We start from the raw sequence: 20,882 nt of genomic DNA, 5'->3' as shown, positions 1-20,882 counted from the left end.
GCTGACAGAGCAGTGTGGTGGTGCCTGAGGATGGGGCAGAGACACCTGGAATTTCCAAACTCCCTTTTCCTGTGTGGGTGTTGTGGTTTTCAGGTGTGTGGTGGCTCAGTTGGAGCTTTTGTGGAATCCCAAACATGTGTAGGAAATTCTCGTCATTTTCCAAGACAGTATTTTTGGTTGGGAAAGGAAGGGAGAGCACACGTGGGGAAATCTAAATATGTTTTCACTTCTTTTGTTCCTCTCTTTTTCCTTGGGAAGGCCTTAAAATGGAATTGCTGGGCTGGAGCAGTGCCTGGGTGTGGGAGCTCTGCAGTAACAGCCTGGGCAGCACTAAAAGGGACAAAGTGATGGCAGGGGGGAGTGAGGGACTCCTGGACTGGGAGGGAAGGGTTGTGTGTGCCCAGAGACCCGTGGTGTTTTTGGGATCTGCGGAGTTGTGCCGTCCTGCTGGACGCTCCCAGCCTGCAGCTGAGCTGAGCTGGGGCCTCGGGTTCTTCCTGGGCTTGGCAGTGCTGGCACGAGCTGAATTCAGAACAAATGCACTTTCTGTGCCCTTGCAGTGCCCGGCTCATCACTCCCCTTGCTCAGGGGGAAGCAGGCTCGGGCTATCTGAGATGTAAATCAGCCCCTTGATGATGCTCTTGGATCCGCGGGCTTTTGATTAAGTTATAGTTAATGGAATGACTCTGCATTATTTATTACCCAGCAGGCTTTGATGGGAGACTGGAGGTTAAGCTCCAGCTCGGAGAAGGTGAATCCTGAGGGCAGCAAGGCTTGGATTGATCCGGGGTGGAGGTGCTTTCCCTGTTTGCTCGCTGAAATTGGGTGAGGCGGAGAGTCAGAGCCGGGCTGGGAGTAAACTACTCCGTGTTTGTGATCAGCTGTAATGACTTGGTAAAGCACCGCGTAAGGAGGCATCTTTAGTGCCTGATAAATGATTCACAACAGTAAACAACGGGCAAAGGAGCCTTTTCCCTATTTAGAAGGCGGTGCAAACAATGAAAGGAGTCGGCGCGTGTGGGTTTGGAGGGCTCCGAGCAGCGGAGGGCTCTGTGAGGTGAGCAAACCTCGGAGGTGCTGCTGGGCAGGCAGGATTTGCCCCTGGTGTTTCAGCGTTTGTGTGGCTGCAGGATGTGGGTTTCAGTTCTCCTGGGGAGAGGTTTTGGATGCGCCTGTGTTTGGTGGAATGGCTGTAGAACAACACGGAGTAACAGCATTTCTGTGTGAGGAGCAGTAACTAAAGCAAATGGCAATGCCCCAAACTGCTGCATTAGGGAGGAGGCAGCCATGGATCCTCAATAAATGATGCTGCTGAGAGCAAGGCACTGTGCATGATTTGATATTTGTTCCCACTGAGTTGTGCAGTGACCATGCATCAGTGTTTGCTAAATTAGATTTCGTTTCTGCTGAGGAGCAAAGTGCAGCAACTTGTATTTTAGGAAGCACTTCAGAGAGAAATTCAGTCTCCCTGTCTCTCAAGTGTTGCTTCCTTGGATAAGAACGTGGTGTAAACCAACAGCTACAATTCTTCCTTGGTTTACAGCACCCCGGATCTGGCCTGGGATTTAAGTTTAAGGAATTGAAAGTAGGTGGAAGATGACTTTTTCCCTACTCATTTCCTTTGCACTTGTCACGTCAGACAACGCCTTTGTTATTGTGTTTACCTCTGACAGCTTGGTGGAGGTTTGTAGTGACACAGTTTGGATGTTCAGGTTTATCTCAATCTGGAGCTGCTGGAATTCCCCTTCAGGCAGGGGCTGGGGGGGAGCAGCAGCCAGGGCAGCTCATTCCTGGCCTCAAGTGTTGCTTATTTGAAGGGAATAACAAAATCCTGTTGCTGCGAATGTTCCTGAATGGTTGAGTCTCCTGGTTTTCATGCACATAACCTGGTGGGTTTGAGTGCCACCATTGCCACCTCTGGGACACTGAGGACATTGGGAACCAGTGGATGTTGCCCCACTTCAGTGACTGGGGTGAACTGGTGCTGCCCCAGAGCCCAGCCAGCCCTGCTGCTTTAGGGCCGCTCTAAAGCTGCAGTGACTGGCACCAGAATGGTCCTGGCTTGTGTGTCGAGGTGAGTTTGGATTTACAGTGGAACTGAAGCTCCCACGAGTCTCTGGCTCCACTCCTGGAGCTTGTCCTGTCAGAAGAACTCTGCTTTGGAGTACGAGGATGTTGTTGCTGCTCCTGCCATCCTTCCTTTCTCTTCATGGCAGCCCCACAACGAAGCTTGGGGAGTTTGGAACTCTCCTCTGTTCAGCTGATATTACTTATTTTTCACTGCAGTGTCTGGTCACGTTAAGTTCTGTACCGTGGGGATTAACCGTGTGGTACAAACTGCTGTGGGCAGCCCGTGGCTCAGAGCTGCAGCTCTTCTGTGAGAGTACTGCGGAGTAAATATTCCATCGTTTCCCTCGTGAGGAGCCCAGGGTGAAGCCAGTTAGTCTGGGGATTGTTCAGAGAGTGGCTCTTGCACAGAGGAACTGTTGGAAATGGAGACTTGGTTCAGTTGGTTAAACCAACGTGTAAAAGAATTGAAAAACTGAGTCACCATCAGTGAATTATCATTGGTGGTGTCCCAGACCAAGATGTTTTCCCAAAGTCACATGGGTTTCCTTAAAGGACTCAATGATTTTGGAGGTCTTTTCCAGCCTAAGTGACTCTGTGATTCCTTGGGCTGTGGTTTTTCCCTGCCTTAGGTTGTGATCCCTTTGGAGAAGGGCTCTGAGCAGTGCCAGGCGTGGGAACGCCGTCGTCCTTGTCTGGAAGTTGCAGTGCCGCGGCAGTGAAGCAGCACTGATGGATTCTTTACGGGGATACACTCCCAATAAACCACTCTCCGGAATTGAGAGGGGCAGGAGGTGTTGGCAGCGCCCAGCTTGGGATCAGCTCTGCTTTCACTCCGTCACAAATCGGACAAATGCCCACAAACCCATCCCTGTGATGAAGCCGGGGGGTGTCACACCCTCCGGAATGTGAGCCCACGGATAAGAGATTAGGAGCTGGAATATCTACAGAAACACACCTGAGCTGAGGTTAAAAGCAAGGCTGGGAGGGGGGGCTGATGCAGCATTGCCCTCTCTGGGTGAGGAGTTGGAGGTGCCTCGTGTCAGACTTTGGGTTGGGGAGAATGTGCCAGAAATTTTGGGAGAATTGTCCTCTGTCAACCCCAAATCCACCTGGAACTTCCCAGCACAGGCACCGGTGCTGCCCTTTCATATCTTTCTACTTATTTGTGCTCCCGGGCCAAAGGGATGAAGGGAATTGTTCTTGCAATCTTCAGAGGAGAAATTTTGAATTTTAGATAAGGTTTTGTCAATCAAGGCTGAGCTGAACTAACTCAGACCTGGAAGCAAATGATAGAACACATAAATTCCCTCAGCTTCCCGGATTTCTTTCCTTGCCTGATGACTTTTTCCAGCAATGTCCAATCTAAATGAAGTTCCCTGCTATTACAGCTATTACAGAATATATTACTGCCCAGTTTGGCAGCTTTTGCAAAGCTGTTCTTTGTTTGCAATAAGCAATTTTCTTCTATCTGTGCCCAGAGCACCTCTGGGTCAACATCGTGAACATGCAAGTATTTCAGTAGATTGATTGGATGCATCATAAAACTCTGTCTTATTTTTCTATTATTTATTTGTTCTTTCAGAGAGATTTATGTCCATTTGTGGCACTGGCTGTGCAGGGATGGGCTGAGTTGGTGGATTTTGGAGCTTCCGTATGACCTTGGAAGCGTTTGGAACACGATGTCTCTGACCTTGAATTTATTTCCTGAGCTTCATGCAGCCTTGGTAGCTTTTATACCATCAGGAAATGGAGAGACATAGCCTCTTTAATTTCCCATTTGCCTTAAGTTGTTCTGATGAACTTATGATTAAAATAAAAATGAGCAGGAGGGACAGTTCAATATCCCCCTGCTGCCTATTGAGCGTCGCTGTGGTTGGAGAAAGCATTCGATTGAATTGGAGAACCGAGCTCGTGGATCCTTGGTTGTTAAAACAAACTGGGGTTCATTTTACTTCTCTGTGATCACAGGAATATTCCCAGTCCTGTGCAGCTTTCTGGCACTGAGCAAATGGCTTTTCCAATGAACTCCCCAAGATAAGTGGAGCCCAAGTGGAGGAGGGAGGTGGATTCTTCTCTAATGTAGTGACAAAAAGCCCTGAGAGAGTCAGGTGCCAGATGCTATGGAAATGCAAAATACTCCAGTTAAGGAATCCTCCCTCACTTTTAATCCCTGGTGGATTGTGGGGCTGTCCTGCCTCTCATTGATACAATGAACGTGCTACAAAAAGATTCCCTGGGTAGTAAATGGGATGGGCCGTTTTAGATTCATAAAACCGCGAGCTCCGTCTTGCAGGGAGAAGTTCCACGGAGCGTTTTTTGCACCCAAAGTTGGTCAATCTAATTATAATTGGCTTTAATGAGCACCACTCTGCAGCTCTGTACCTGTAGCTGCTTGGCACTCAGAAGTGCAAATGCCTTTGCTGCCTTTGAAAAAAAAAAAGGCAAGGAGAAATCAAAGAAGTAATTTCTACTCTGATGCATTTCGACTTGAAAGCCTCTGTTGTCCCCATCAGCGGGGTAAACAATCCAGCATGGGTGGGAAGAGCTGGAGCAGAGGCAGGGATCAGCAGCTCAGAGGATAAAGGTGAAACTCTGATTTTGGGCCACGAGATTGACCCTTCCATCTATCTGGAATTGGGCTTTGTGTGGAGGAATTCTTCCAGTAAGGCAGGGAGGGTTGTACCAGTTCAGAGTAATTTGTGCCTCCAAAGACATCCAGGCAGAGTAACAGTGAAGGGAGAGGAAAACACTAAAGGGAATTTGTCATTTAGGCTTTTCCCAAAATACATTCATGTACCTGTGTCCCCAGAGAGAAGAAAATCTCATATATCCTGTAACTGTACATCGTGGCAGTGGATCTTTGTCATGTGGTGTTCTCAGGTACTGCTTTGGGCAGGGGAAATGGATTTGAGATTTGAGGGAGGTTTTAGGTGTTCCACTGGTGTTACAGGAGGGGTTTTGCTCTCAGAAGATGCAGCTTTGCAGCAGCTCCTCAGAAATACTGATTGAAGGTGTTTGCTGTGTGTTGAGCCAGACCTTGAGCACAAACCTTTCAGAACTGGCTGAGAGGGACCAGCAGCCCTCCAAGGCAGGGTCTGGCAAACAATTTCTTTGGTGTCCCCCCATCAGGTCTGATAGGGGTGGGGGGTGGTGCTGCTGCTGTCTCCTATTCCAGTGAACCATTCCCAGAATCATGGAATGGTCAGGGTTGGAAGGCACCTTAGAGGATGGTTTGTTGGGTCAAACCTTGCACTGTGTCCTGCTCTTTCTGGGGTCAGGACAGGTTTATTCCTGACCTTTGGCCATGCAGGTTTCAGGCAGCCTTGGCCAGCCTGGCTGCTGTGGTGGCCCAGCCCCTCACTCCATGTGCATCCATTCTGCTTTCCCAGGGTGAGGGATGTGGCACTGCCTGCACACTCCAGCCCTTCTTCTGCCTCTTGTCCGGGTGGAATTGAGGGAGAAGGAGACAGTCAGCTCTGGCATCATCCCTGTGCTGTTCTGTGACCCAGCAGGGCCTGGCACCTGGCATGGGTGAAATCCCAAATGCACGGAGTGGGATGGGGAGAACGCTGGGTTTTGTGGTGGGCTGGGGAAGGGTGGCTGAGGAGGGAGCTGTCCCCAGGGACAGGCAGCTGTGCTCACAGCTGCTGGGAGCAGAGCCCAGGATGTGTCTGGGGGTCTGGGCTCCACATCCCTGCAGGGAGGAAGCCACAATTTCATCCTTAGATTCTACTTTTCTCTGTTTCCTGGGACAAAGAAACCCGGTGGGAAGAACCCTGTGTGGTTTATGGGGATGGTGAGGACATTCACTGTTCACCTGACACCCTCTGACTTTGTGCTTTTGTCTTTTCTCTTGCCAGCCCAGAACTGCAGTCACACATTGCAGGGCCCAAACGGGACAATACAGAGCCCAGGCTTTCCCTATGGATACCCCAATTATGCAAACTGCACGTGGACAATCACTGCTGAGGAGCAGAACAGGATACAGCTTGTTTTCCAGTCCTTTGCATTAGAGGAAGATTTTGATGTATTATCCATCTACGATGGGCTGCCTCAGCAGGGGAATCTGAGAACGAGGTACAGTGTTCATTACAGTGATGTTTATAAACATGTCCCCCCTTCCTGCTGCTGGGATTAAATCTCGCCTTGGATGTTTATGCTGCAATAAACTGGGAGTGTTTCTCCATGAGCAGTTCTTACAGTTGTTTTGATTTCTTATCTCTGATAAGGCTTGAAATGTTTCTCTGAATGCCTGACAGTAGTGATTTATCAAGAGTCATCCTAGACATCCAGAGTTAATTAGGAAATGGAGCAGGAGGGAAGCAGAGTTAATGTGCAGAGAGCTTCCCTGAGACCAGACGAGACTCTCAGAGTGGGAGGATGGGCCGTGGGGTTCAGTGATAGCTCTGCTAAATCTGGCTTTGTGGGTTTTCCCCCAAAATCTGGGCTATTCCTTAACCCAGAGTCCATCCAGCAGCTGGACGGGGCGTATTCCCTCACATCTGTTGGACCTCCAGGGCTAAGACACGTTCAGTAACCCGCTTTAGTAGGAAAACTCTCCATGGCTTCTCAAATGACACTTCCAGTGTTCCTAAAAAGTTTCGTGGGAGGCTGATTTGGATGCGTTGCTGTGGCAGCAGATGCTCCATGAGGTGTCAGACGTGTGAGCAGCCGTGATCTCAGCCCTCCAGATGAAACCAGCCGGGTGGCTGGGGACACGGCTGCTGGTGCTGCTGGCAGCTCCAGCCTGACAGTAATGCATTCAAAACCTCATGGAGCAGTGGCAGCATCCAGCCTCTGAATGCCTGGCGAGAGTGCTGGAGCCCTGGCAAATGATTTTCCTTCCAGCCACTTGAGTTCAGGACAAATCCTTTGACCTCAGTGTCTTGTCTAACCCGAGTGGAGCATCTGAGCTGCACCCTGGTGGAAATCAGCTCTTTATGTAGATGATTTCAGTTATGCAAATAAGTCATCTCTTCATCTCGCAACTGTGCTTGAGAATCACGTTAATTACGGGGCCTCAGCCTTTAATCAGGAGGTTCAGTGCTTTGCTTTGGGGATAATGGAAAGGTGGAAAATTGGGAGGAAAACTCGGCTCAGGAAACTTTGTGTGGTGAGAAGTTAATGCTGCTCTGAGATACTCGCAAGAATATTGTGGTTGTAAATAGAAGTAGCAGAAAGGGACCTCCCAAGGCTGAGCTGGGGGAAGGTGAGGAGGCAGAAAAGGTCCTCCCTCTGCATCCCTGGTGAAGCTCAGGCGCAGCTTGGGCAGGTGAATGTGAGCTGGGGAATGGGACCAGCAGCAAAAGGCACGTGGGGATGTTTCATGTGGGATGAGGGGTTCGGGAAGTGGAGTGTGTTTAGGGCAGGAAAGTGAAGTAAAGAGGGGAAATAAAGAGGGGGATTTCTAGAGGTCTGAAAGCACTTAGAGAGGGCTTAGCAAAGTAGAAGATGAACTCATGGTGGACATTTGCTTTCTCCCCTTGGAACATTTCTGGCTCAGTAACTTCAAAACCCGGAGTTGGCACCTTTGGGCTGTTTTGTGTCTCGCTTCTTCGTTCACCAATTTTAGAGTTTGGGCAATGCTCTGAGGCACAGGGTGGGACTGTTGGGGGTCCCCTGATCCTTGTGGATCCCTTCCACCTCAGGAGATCCCAGATACGATTTTTGGTGCATCAATGTCACCTCATTAAACTCCGTTGCCTAACACTGGGTTACTTTTTTCCCCTTCTTACTCCCTTTTTTCCCTTTCCCATCGCCATCAATTTTGCTTTTTTTTCCCTGCCTGCTTTCCAAATGTTCTCAATTCATCACCGAGGCGCGGCCCTGAAGATGGATGGCCACGTGTCACTCATCAGAGCTCACCCAAAACGAGCTGTGAGCAAGGGGAGAGGAAGGGACAACGGATTGCTTTGCTTCTTCCCTTCTCAAACTTGCATCTCTGAGCATCAGTGATACATTTCAGGTCCCTCCCAACCCAGACCATTCCAGGATTTCCTGGGAAGGGGTTAATGTTGTGTTCATCGTGTGCTGGCAAACACCCTCTTGTCTTGCAATTTAATGTGGTGTGAAGGCTCCCTAATAGAATAAGAGCAGCCCTAATCCAATGAGGCGTTTGCTAATAAACAGCTTTACTGGATATTAGGGAATTTGCGTTGCGTGTTTGTGATGAGGACGTGAATATTAAATGGGTTTCAGTGCCTTAATTTAGACATGCAGGGCTGTTGTCATTTCTCAGTGCCATGACTTTGCTTTGTTTGCTAAAATCAGAGCTCATTTTCAAGTCTTTGCTATTTCAGCTTCTCTCGAATTATTGGGTTTTTAGAATCCTGGAGTGGGTTGGGTTGGAAAGGAACTTAAATTCCGTCTCATTCCATCCCCTGCCATGGGCTGGGGCACCTTCCACTATCCCAGGTTGCTCCAAGCTGGCCTTGGACACTTCCAGGGATGAGGTAGCCACAGCTTCTCGGGGCAGCCTGTGCCAGGGCCTCCCCACCCTCACAGGGAAGGATTTTTTCCGTGTATATAAGCTAAACTTCCCCTTTGTTCGGTTGGAACCCATTCCTCCTTGTCCACTAGAATTTTCCCAGCTCCTTGCTTCCAGCAGGGACCACTGTGGGGGAATTTTCTGTGAAACCTGAGAGCTGTGGTGGCTGCAGATTTTTCTCTTCCTTGATGAGGGACATCAGGATTTGGTTCCTGTCCAGGACTTGCCCTTCTCTTGGGCTCATTACACCAGACCAGACTCTCCCAAATTCTCATCCTTCAAGTTCCCAACTGCTGTGGGATCAGGGAGTCATGGGGAGTCCTGCTCTGACTGTGCAGTTATTCCAGAACAGTCTTTTCCCAGTTCCCATTGTGCCTTGTGATTGTGTCATTGTTCGGAGGTCGCTCCAATCAGGTTCCCTTCCTGATTGCCTTCCCACTGTGCTGGGCTCAGAAGCTCAGCACAGACCTGACTGCAATTTGAATACTTGGGGTTATTTATGGCTCTGAGATTGCTGTGGGGTTTGGGAGACTCTCTGCACCTCTTTGTGTCAGACTCTTGCTCCGTGACGTAACCAGAGTGGGCACAACAGACCCACGTGGCTTCCCCCAGCTTTTTCATCTGCTGGTAATTGGCAGGACGCTTCTAACGTGAGAATCTTAAATCAGTTGCAACTTCCCTGATTTGAAGCTTCAGGCTTGCACCCAGATCCCGGGAAGGCACATTTACAGTCTCCCCGTGAGTCGGGCGCTTCAGCTCCCTAATTCTGTTTTCCCAGTGAGACCCGGTGAATTTACGCTCCAAATGGAAGCGGTCAACTTAGAAAAACAGATTTTTTTCCATTCCAGAGATGTTTAAAACTACGTTGGGAAGCCCAGGGGACACAATATGGGATGTTTCTACCAGGAGAGACTCCTCACTTATAAATGTGCTGAGCAATGCTGGGGTTTCTTAGGCTCTTCCAACCCTTGGGCTTCCCTTGCCGCCTGTTGTGGGCAGGGAACTGTGTCATCCTCTGGTCTCTTTCCTGTTCAAACAAAATGTTTCAGTGATGCTGAGTTTATTTGCCTGAGAAAACGTTTGTTTGAGGCTGTGCATCCAGAGAAAAACAACTCCCAGAGCCGCGGCAGTGCTGGATGTGTTTCCACAGGCGTCGCTCAGAGGTGTTTATTGGCACAGCTGGGAGGAACCTGCCCGTCCTGAGGAGGATTTTGCAGAAATTGCCGTGGCTGCAGAGTGTGCAGGGTCTGGGGAAACGTTTGCAAGTCCTTGCTGCAATGGGGTTCTGTGCAAAGCAGAGAAACCCCGCTGCTGGCACAGGGCCCCGCTGCTCGTGCCGTGCAGCTCCCGTCCCGCATCTCGCAGCATCTCCTGCTCAAGCTGCTTCCAGATCCTCATCCCTCTTCCCTGACAAGGGGCTGAAGAGTGAAGAGAAGGATTGCCATCAATCTGCTCTGTGAGCAGCTCAAAACCACATCTTGGGCCACATTTAATTGACTGAAAGTTTAAGTATTTTGTTTGAACTCCAAAAGGATGTGATCCTGGTGATAAGAGCTGAGTTATCTCTGGGCTGACCTAATTACAGCTGCTCCAGGAATTACCTGCACCTTGCATGTTTCTCTTGATAACCTTTTAATTACTCTCTGAAAAAGCAGCTTGGGTGACTTGTACTTAATTACCAATCAAGACCACAAAGCTTTTGATCTTAAAAACAGCAAAAGGGAGGAGGAGAGGAAGGGACAAAGGGAACTGGGGAGAGGAGAGAGTTCCCCCAGTGTTCCTGTGGCTTGCAGAGATGCAAATTCGGGATGAAACGACATTCTGGGGTTCAGTCCTGGTAAAGAAATTCCTGGAAATACAGCATTTGTCACCTGGGAATGCACAGAGCTTGTGTTAGGAGTTTGTGTTGAGTCACCTCTGGTCCTGTGACATATTCCTTTGTCACTGCCTCATGTCTCCAAGGTGACTACAGTTCTTTTTGCTAAGGAGAAGGATAAATAAAGCAGAGGGCCAGCTAAATCCGTTGTCACCTTTAGTAAACATCCTAGTCCTACCTCCCTTTCCCCCTCAGCAGAGTCTTTTGTCACTTCCCATTAACTCCATGGGAAAAGAAACACAACAAAACCCCACTTAAATTTATGTTCTCTGCTTTGTCGGATAAAATCCACTTTATTTTTTTTTTCCTCCCTGGGAAGGGACGTGTTTGAGCTGCTCCAGCAGCTCCAGGACCCTTCAGCAGTGTCCCTGTTTTGTTCTGAGGAAGTGCTGAGTGTTTAAACTCCGTTTGCAGGATAATTGATGAAACTGGAGCTGAAAGTCAGGGAGAGGTAATGGAGTTAATGCAACTGCAGCAGGGCTCTGCAATTTCCAGAGGCTCGATTCAGTTTTTCCATATTTATTAGCAGAGGGTGCATCAGGAGGAGTGGTGAAAGCAGCTGATTCAATCAGAGTGGGAGCTTTTTCCCTGGCACCGGGTGGAATGTTGTAGGCTTGGGAGGAGGCTTGGCACAGATATTTTGGCAGCTTCTTCAGAGATGGGGAAGGAGCAGTTTAATCCTGGGTTAGGGGTTGAGGGACCTGCTCTCAGCTCTGCTGTCCCAGGTGTGAGGTGTGGCACACAGGGGAGGTCTCCTCAGGTGTTGCTGTTACTCAAATAATATTTTCTTCCCCAAATTGTTTTTGTTTTCCCCCAAACTGCTGATTACCACGTTTCTAGGGACAGTCTCTCAGCAAAGCCTGACAAACCCCACCCCTGGAAGTGTCCAAGGGCAGCTTGGACGGGGCTTGGAACAACCTGGGGTAGTGGAAGGTGTCCCTGCCCATGGCAGGGGGTGCCATGGGCTGAGATTTAAAATAAAATCCTGGGATTTTATGCCTCTTGCTGCAAATTAAGGTGTGTGAAGTGGATTAAGTGTAGGAAGATTTTCTGTAATTGGGCAGCATCTACTGGATTTTAATTAAGACTCTGCCCTGGAACAGCCTTTGATGGATCTGTGAGCCCTGGCTGCTGCTGGTGGGTGAGGCAGGGGTTTTCTAGGATGAGTTTAAGTAGTGCATGGAAATTCTGGGGAGGCTCACGTTGTCCTTCATCTTCCATTTCCATGTTGGTGCAGTTCTTTAAAGCCTCCTGTCCCTCTGGCCTGGAGCTGTGGAGGGAAGGGAGGGAAGGGAGCTGTGAGGTGCCTCCTGTAGGACAGGGCTGGGGTGTCCCCTGGCCTGGCTGAGGCAGCAGCAGGAGCTCGTGGGACTCTGCTGGGGACCTCTCACAGCAGAACACACAAAACTTCCCCCCTCAGCCTCTCCTTGGGGTTCCCCTGCTCTGTGTGACAGCACCGGGATCCCAGGTCATTCCCAGAGCCCAGGGTCGTGTGTTCCTCTCCAGATCCCCCAGCTGATGGTTGGTTTTCCTTCAGGGGAGCTGTTCAGGTGACCCCAGCCCTTGCAGACATCAGGAGATGATGAGGGCTGGATGTGAGCACTGCAAGCCCTGGAGTGAGGGCTCCAGGTAAATGAGACCTCAGATGGCTCTCAGGGCTCGCTCCTCCTTGTCAGAGATGGCTCATGATAAACACAACTGATGCTCTGCTAAGAAATGCTCTCTGGAGTTCTGTATCGGGTTTATCATCTCTTTGTGCCTCTGTGCAAGAGCTGTGTAAAGTGACAGAGCCACAGCCACCTCGAGTCATTCATTTCAGACACAGCTGCCTTCATTCCTGAGCAGCAGTGACAATCCTAGCACCAGTGGGGAGTTTTTTGGGATCAGAGGGAGCGAGACGAGATTTTTTTAGCAGTGGAGGGGGGGAAATTGAACCAACCCATGGCGCTGGCTTGGTGCTTCTCGTTTTTAGATTGCTCTGGGAGGGAGCAGGGCTGGTGTGAGGAGGGTGAGGGCAGCACAGGGAGGTTTTGGCTGTTGGCTCTTGGTTGTCACCCAGGTGCTCTGTGACGAGGAGGTGGCTCCAGGCTGGCCCTGCTTGGGTAAGAACCTGTCCCAAAGGTCTCTGGACTTAATACAGAACCAGATCTTCAAAAATAAATTCCTTTTTAACCAAGAGATCCTGCCATCAGTGAGCAGGAAGGTGGCACTTCCCTCTGTGGGGTTTGGTGCCAGGACGGGCTGGGCAGTGCAGCAGTGGGGGAAAGGCAGAGCACTGGGATGTGCTGGGAATCCCTCCCAGGAGCCGGGATCAGTCCTGCCCAGAGCCCAGGAGCTGCTCTGCTCCCTGGGCAATTCCCTTATCAGCTTTCCCAGCTGGAAAATGTCCTAATCCCAGAAGCACAGAAAGCTGCTGGCCTGAGCACTTCTCCATCCCGCCTTCCTTGCGTTTCAGGCTGTCTCAGACATTTAACCTGTTCTTCGGGCCACAGGACACTGGATTTCTGCACTGGAGGGCTGCTGTGAGCCCTGGGATTCCCAACACCTCCACTGTGGCAGCACCTGTTTGTTGTTCCCCACTTGCCCTGTGTTTAGCAGTAAACAAACCTTGTGTGATTTCCAGGGGGTTCCAAGAACTCATTTCTCCCATTGACTCGATTTCACACCCCTGGTGGCTTTTTTTTCTTTTTTTCTTTTTTTTTTGAAGAAAGACAGAAATAACCCAAATCTGCCAAGTTCTGAATTGAAGCCACTGAGCCGTGCTTGGGTTCTATCCAAACTTGTCTTTGTTTACTTGGAATGTCAGCTCGGATTTGCCAGGGGGTGACTGAGATTTGATGAACTTTTCTGTGAATTTGTGTTTTTCTTCTTCGTGGTTTGTCATAACAAGGCTGAGAATAGAGGTGCCAGAGTTGGATTTCATGGAATTGTGGAAGGGTTTGGGTGGGAAAGGACCTAAAAGCTTATCCAGTTCCACCCCCATGGGCAGGGACACCTTCCCCTATCCCAGCTCCTTCCTGTGCCGGGACCCAGAGGCAGCTCTGCAGGTGGGGTCTCACCTGAGCAGGGCAGAGGGGACAAAATCCCACTGCAACCCCAGAAAATCTTGGAAAAATGAGCGTGGAAGGGACACGAGAAAAATAATAAATCACATCCGACTCCAGGGTCTTCCCACTCCATTGCATTGCATGGAAAATCAAATTTATTGAAATTTGATGCTCTGTACCTGTCCCCAGCCTGAGCCGTGAAGGCCTCGTATATCTGAGCTGGCTGTGCTGCCTCTGGGCTCTATAAATAACACTTTTCTAGCAGGAATTGACCCAAACCCTGCTTTAAATGAGTGGAGAAATCCATCCAGGCCGGGATTTATGAGCTCTGTCACTGTCCCCTGAGCCCGTGTTGGTTAATGAAGCTTTGTCAGTGTCAGAGGTAAGCAAAGGGCTCCGGGCCTTGATGGATTGTGCTTGGCTTGGGAAAGGCAGGGAAGTGCAGCTGATTCCTGAGACTGAGAACTGTGCTGGATAAAATTCCTGGGAAAATTGTGGGTGTTTATGGCACTGGGAGAGGTTAAGGGACAGGAAAAACTGGGGGGTTTGCCCCTTGATTGTTACTGTCGTGGTAGGAAAAATAAAAGGTAGTGAATGTCAGAGCCGGTGGATTGGATTAGTTTGGAATCAATTCTCCAGCAGCTGGGATGGCTGGGATGGGATAAAATGGGCCGTGTGGGGTTGGCTGGTGAAACAGGGGAAGATCCAAGGAGTTGCTGGTGCTTGGAGCACTCCTGTGCAGGCGTTTGCTCTGTGCCTGACTCCCAAACAAAAGCAGTTTGCCTCCGAGCACAGATCCCTCCACCAGGCTGGGTAAATCCGAGTGGGAACTGCGGCTGCTGTTCTTGTGTCGCTGCAGGATCCTTTTAAGCTGGTTGAGAGTTGGTTTTATTTGGTCCAGAGCATCATTTCAGCCTTGCAGGGATCCAAATGAAAGGACAACTGTCTCAGTGACACCAGCGAGCTGTGCCTGGCGGACAGAGCTGCCTTTTAAGTGTCTGCAGCGTTTGGGAGCTGGGAGTGCTCTCAGATCATGCTCTGCTTGTTTTATTGATGATTAATGAGAGTGTTCATGTTAATGTGCTCTGAAAAAAAGCTGACATCTCTCTGTTACTGTGTTTTTCTTTCATAAATACGGGGAAAATCTAACGGAGCCACTGAGGGAAGAAATTCCTGCCCCAGCCAAGCCTGAGGAAATGCCAGGAGAGAGCGAGCTGGCTCCTCAGGTGTGGCTTTTATCCACAGCCACTGGAAACAGGGAAAGTTCTGAGGGAAAGAGAAGGGATGAGATGCGTGAGAGAGGCTGAGGCAGCAGCACCTGGGGTACAGCCAGAGGGGATCAGCCAGGGCTGGGAGGAGGAGGAGGATGCTGGAGGGGCTGCACAGCACAGGGGGGGCACTGAGAACCCAGGAAGCCTGGCACCCAGCGAGGGGACAGCCCCAGCCCTGCCAGCCCCAGTGGCCTGCAGGTACCACAGCCCTGCTGCCCAGGGCTCTGCCAGCTCTGCAAAGTCCTAAAGGTTCCCTGGGGATCTGGCCCAGCATTTGGAGGAGATCTTAAACCCCTTCAGGATGAGAGATGATTTCTAAAACGAAGACATTGTTAGGAATGACAAGATGTTTTCTTTCCCCACAGACACTTTCCCCACCAGCAGCTGTGTCTTTACAGAAATGATCCTGCCTCCTGTGCTGAGATCTGAGGTGGGATGGATCCCTGTGGGGAAATTCCCTGATCCCGTGGATTTGTGCTTTTGTTCTTGGTGTCCTCCATGCCATGGGGCAGCCTTGGGGAGGACATCTGTGAGTGACCCCAGCTCGAGGCTGTTCGCAGCTTCCCCTGAGAGTTTAAATTCCAAACGGGCATCCATCTGTATTCCTGAAGGTGTTCCCCCTGCAGCAGCTGTGCTGCGACGCTCCCACATCCTTCATGACACCGAGGAAGTTGGAAATGTTGATTAATATCACTTTCCTCGTGGCCATTTTTCAGATGCAGCACCCGGCCCCTTTCCCTGGCTCCAGTATTCCCTCCTTGCCCTGTGCACCTGCACCAGCTGGACAAGGCACATGAAACTGGATCAAAGTCACTTGGAAGTCATGGGGCTCTTTGTGTTGGCCCCAGTGGTGATGGATGAGTTGAATCCCTCATGAATTCAGCTTTCAAACAGCTCCAGGTTGGCTTTGCCCTCTTTGCTGGGAGCGTTGGGAGAGGACTGCTCATTCCAGGCTTTCCCAAAGGACAGCTCTCCCTCTGAGCTGTTGTTTTCTCAACACACAGTGGCAGAATCACAGGATGGGGTAGGTTGGAAGGGACCATCAGGAGCTGGACTTGAAGGATTCTTGTGGATGATTCCAACCCTCAATATTCTGTGACCACAGAGGCTCAACTGGTGCCACCTCCCTGCTCCAGCAGGGCCATCCCAGAACACAGGGCACAGGACTGAGTCCAGAGGGCTCTGGAATATCCCAGTGAGGAGACTCCAGCCCCTCTCTGGGCTCTGTTCCAGTGCCCACAGTAAAGTTCTTCCTCGTGTCCAGGTGGAGCTCCCTGGGCTCAGTCCCTGCCCGTGGCTCTGGTGCCACTGCTGGGCCCCTGGAGCAGAGCCTGGGCCCTGCTCTGACCCTCCCTGCACCCAGGGACACCCAGGGACACCCAGGGACTGAGGGCCCCTCTCAGCTGGGGCTCCTCTCGAGGCTGAGCAGCCCCAGCTCCCTCAGCCTTCCCTGGGCAGGGAGATGCTCCAGGCCCTTCCTCATCTCCCCAGCGCTCCAGGAGCTCCCTGTCCCTGCTGTGCTGAGGATCCAGAGCTGGACAAACACTCCAGCTGTGCCTCCCAGGGCTGGGCAGAGGGGCAGGATCCCCTCCCTCAAACCTGCCTTAAAAGGATCATTATCCTGGGGTGGTGCAGGGGTGCCAGGCTGGCACTCAGGGAAGGGTGCCATTTACCCTGCACACAGCAAGGAGAGTGCCTCATTTGATGGGAAATTCTCCCTAATAGGTGCCTTTAAATGACAGGCAGGAAAAGCTCACCGAGCTATGGGGTGTTGTAATTTAATGCTGGGTTAAATGATACAATCCAGTGCATTTTCATTAGATGTTCTGAGACACTTCTCCAGCATTTATGCTTTAAAGGCTGCTGGATTGCCAGCTGCAATAACTGTTTTGATTGCAGCCTGAGCTGATGGTGGGCATCCTACCAGAAAAATAATGGGCTGGGCTTTAATTATGGCACCTGCACTCCCAAAGGGGCGCCTGCGTCACCGGGAGCGGGACAGTTGTGCTGCATCCAGAGGGATGGGATAATGTGCAACAGATGGAGCCGAGGGTGTTTGGAGCAGGGCTGGGCTGTCCTGGCTGCCTGTTGGGGTTTGGGGGAAAAAGAAACGTTCAGGTGTGGCTTGAAGCTGCTGAGCAGAGCAGTCAGGGGGGCTCTGGCTGGGGCTCAGCTCCTTTCAGGGGTGGATGGGGCAGTTTTCCATCGGTGGTGTCACACAGGGGAGGCAGGAGGGATCCACTGAGGGGCTGGAGAGTGTCCAGGGAAGAGAACAGAGTTGGGAAACTCCTGAAGGAGCTGGGAAAGGGGCTCAGGCTGGAGCAAAGGAGGCTCAGGGGGGACCTTGTGGCTCTGCACAAGTCCCTGACAGGAGGGGGCAGCCGGGGGGGGTCGGGCTCTGCTCGCAGGGAACAGGGACAGGTGGAGAGGGAACATCTTCCAGTTGAACCAGGAGAGGTTTAAATTGGATATTAAGGAAAATTTCTCCATGGAAAAGGTGGCCAGGCCTTGGAACTGCCCAGGGTGGTTTGGAGTGCCCACCCCTGGGGGTGTCCAAGGAATTCCTGGACGTGGCACTCGGTGCTCTGGGCTGGGGACAGGGTGGGGATGGGGCACAGGCTGGACTCTGATGATCCTGGAGGGCTCTTCCAGCCTCAGTGATTCTGGGATTCTGTCCTGTCTGGTTCCAGGCTGAGCCTTGGGCCAGGTGGGAGTTCTCACCTGTGGAGGGTGCTTTTCACTGCCACCAGCTCTCCCAAACCTGTCCCAAAGCAGATTTGTCTGTCCTGCTGCAAACTGGGAGCCAAACCAGCAACGTTTGCAGCGTCTGTGGCACACCTGGAGCAGAGCACGAGGGATGCAAACAGAGCAGAGGATTTCTGTGTTGATTTGTTTGGATATATTGATTTTTTGCAAGGGCAAGCTTATCAAGTGGCATTTCTGGCGCTGGTTTCGTTTGATTCCTCGCAGCAGGAGCAGAATTAAGCCAATGAAAAACACATTGCAAATCTCACACAATCAGTGCTGGCTCCAAGCACGTTAAGGGGATAATCACTCAATAATCCATTTGGCCAGAGGTACAGAAGGAATGGAATATGATTATTCCTGCTGTTATTACTGCCCTCACCTTCATAAAAACAAGGAATGGAGTTCGCTGCTTTTTTGCCTTGTTAGTGTGTGTTTTTTGATTGCTGCCCTAAAGATCAGAGATGGCAGAATTGCTGTTTGCTGGGGAATGATGCCATGTTCTGTCTGCCATTCCCGTGGTTTAAATTGCTCTGGCATGCAGATTCAAGGAGGAAGGCAGGAGAACAGTCACCAGGCAGGGATTCCTGCCAATCCTGGCCCTCCTGGGGCTTTGGAAAGCAGAGCTGAGGTTTTGAACGTGGACACTGGTAAATGATTGTTCCTTCAAGGGGACGCTGCCTGGGCTCTCACTTGGACAAGGACATCAGAGAAGGAAAAAAAAAATCAGTTGTGTGCATTAGTTGGAGGCTTAGGAGGAGAAGTGGCTTTTATGGTGACTTCAGTGAGAACAGGAGCAATTCCAGCTCGTTCCCAGCACGGGATTTCACCACAGGAGCAGCCAGGGAGGGCTGTGGGGCTGAGGGTGGGAGGTGCTGTACAGATATTTTCCTGATTGAAGCAGCATTTCCTGCTCCCTCCTGACTGAGTGTGGTTTTAGCACCACTGATGGAGCCACGCTGGATGTTCTGTGGGCAGAGAGGGGCGGGGGAGCAAGGTTTGGTGCCCTTTGGTGCTGCCAGGTTGCCCATCCTCCTCTGCTGGCTCTGGGCACGCTGGGGACACACGAGGATCCTCTGAGGAGCAGTGCCTGCAGAGCTGCTTGGCTTTATTCCTTTCTAGAGGTTCAAGAAGCCCAGAGGTTCCCCTGGAAATTGTCTCCTCAGCCCATGTGGGCTCTGTGGAAAGCCTGAGAACAAACTCAGTGACAATTTCATGCCCTCGTGCACAGGCACTTCTCTTTTAAAGCCCTGTAAGTAGAAAATACCAGTTGTGTTGGAATAAATGCTGCAGGGCAGTGTTGTTTCGGGTAACACTTAATTCCTGTGGCTCCTTGGGGACAGCAGCTCTTCCTTACAGGTAAAGGACATGTTCGTGTTGCCCTGAATTAAAAGCAACATCTGCAAAGTGAGATCCTCTTAGCACAGGGACTGTGAGCAGAATCCACGATGCCAAAAGCTCCGTTCAGATCCACTCTGGGTAATAAAAAGCCCAGGCTGCATTCACAAATCCCTGAGTGATGGTATGGGCTGATCAGGGGAAGATAAATCAGCAGGTTCTGCTTTTGTTAAAGCTGGTCTGGGCATTTCCTGGATTTTTCTGAGCGCACGGATGTTTCAGCAGGCCACTCTAATTAAACTGCCAAATTAATTAATAAAAACAATGACACTTTTACTTAGCACAGTAAAAACCGAATCCTTACGGATCCTGGAAGCTTTTATTGATAATAAACAGGAGCAATGGTCCTTCCAGCTTGTCCAGACACTGGGTTTTATGCCGAGGGCTGGTCAGTGCTGCTGTGCTGACATTAGAACTTTAAATCACGGGCTGGCAACTCCATGAGCTCTGCCAATAACTGGAAATTTTGCTTCAATAAAGTTCTCAGGCAGAGCCCGTCAGCTCTCATCAGTCAGAGCTCAGTGTGTGTGAAATAATATTTAGGTTTGCTAAATGAGAGCCAGAGAGAAGAGGAGGGAAGTTCTCTTGCTGTCTCTGGGGGCTGCTGATGAGTTTAAGGAGGAATTGCTGGGGCTGGGTGCTCACAGAAACTTAAATGGTGCCCCCCAAATTTGGATTTGTTCTGTGGGTGCCTTTTCATTCCATGTGAGGAGAGAAAACACCCTGAACTAAATCATATTTACAGGTATTTCTTAAAGGGTCAGAGAGCTTTGTAGCACAGGTGATCCTTTGCCCTCCTGGCAGAAAGTCTGGCTGCTGTATGTGGGATAAACCTCGGAGTGTGTTGTAAGAAGCTTTAAATTCTCTTTTTTACTGTTTATCTCGTGCTGCTCCTGCCCTTGGGAACCCTTGAGCACTCTTGATCCTGAAGGATACCGAGTTCCTTCAGTTCCTGCTGCTCCCGTGGTTTGTAAAGCTCTGGGTTTGGGGGAGCTCAGGGATTGCTCCTGGATTCCTGGCCTTGGTAATGGCAGGCAGGAGTCCAGTATGGGATTTGTTGAGGGTTTGGGATTAATGAAAACCAGTAATAAACAGGCTTTTATAATAAAATCAGGTGTCATTTAGCCCTAAGTCCATGAGGGAAGCAGGTGGGAGGACAAGACACGAGGGCTGGGAGTTTTTGGATTTGTCCAGTTTCGTTTTGTTCTCTTCACTCTGATCTGGGTCCGTGTCCTGGGCAGTTCCTGCAGGGCAGCTCCCACATCCTCTCACGCAGTGATTCCATGGCTCTGGGCTTGGGTGTTTACCTCAGGGGGGAGGTGGGAACCATCCCACTCTTTGCTGTGCTGCATTTGGGATCTGTCCCCACATAAAACCCTCATCCTTGGCCTTGTGCTGGCAGGGATGGCTGGGTGAGGGTGGGGAGGATTCCTAGAAACTCCCAGCCTTATCCACTGTCCAACTGCAGAGCCAGCACTCCGGAGGCACCACATTAAAGGGCTTTAATTAGTTGCTAACATCCATTTTTTGCCTGGTAGTGCAGTTTGTAGAACGCTTCGGTCACTTGCTGATATTTCTACTCCAGGGTTCTCAAAAACATTTTAAGCATCAGTGAACAAAGCCTTGGGCTCACTCAGCACCCCAAAATCTCTCTCCCATGGTGTGGATGGGGCGGGTTCTGCTCCAGCATCCCAAGGCTGCGTTTGGGAGCGCCCCAGGGCAGGTGTTGGTGACCAGGCTGTGAAGCAGGGAGGGGTTTGGGACAGGACCAGTGAGGAACCACAGGAGCGGAGAGCTGCAGGAGCAGTCCCTGCAGTCAGGGAGAAGGTGGGGAGAGCCCAGGATTTGCTGCTCTCAGGCTGCCCTGGTGTCCGAGTCCTGCAGCTCTGAGCTCCTTCCCCAGGAGCGTGGTGGGATCTGCCCCGCTCCTGGTTTTTTGTAGGGCAGCAGTGCTGAGTGTGACCTCGCTGTGGGGTTTTCTTGGGCAA

At 50.8% G+C, this 20,882-nt stretch overlaps 1 protein-coding gene across 5 annotated transcripts in view; it reads left to right on the top strand.

Moving 5' to 3' along the window:
* CSMD2 (CUB and Sushi multiple domains 2) overlaps positions 1 to 20,882 on the top strand; it is a 338,283-nt gene that overhangs the window by 49,964 nt on the left and 267,437 nt on the right. For all 5 annotated transcript variants that reach the window (XM_042015480.1, XM_042015478.1, XM_042015482.1 and 2 more), the window contains one exon: positions 5,931 to 6,147. In XM_042015480.1, coding sequence (XP_041871414.1) covers positions 5,931 to 6,147 — 217 coding nt within the window. The remainder of the gene's footprint in view (positions 1 to 5,930; positions 6,148 to 20,882) is intronic.

This window comes from Corvus kubaryi, unplaced genomic scaffold (genome assembly GCF_017639235.1).
Source record: "Corvus kubaryi isolate FWS band 111438036 unplaced genomic scaffold, C.kubaryi_AGA036_p1.0 split3-37304, whole genome shotgun sequence".
In the NCBI taxonomy this organism is placed as follows: Eukaryota; Metazoa; Chordata; class Aves; order Passeriformes; family Corvidae; genus Corvus; species Corvus kubaryi.
Note: the sequence above shows the minus strand (reverse complement) of the source record. Positions and strands in the feature narration are given on the sequence as shown.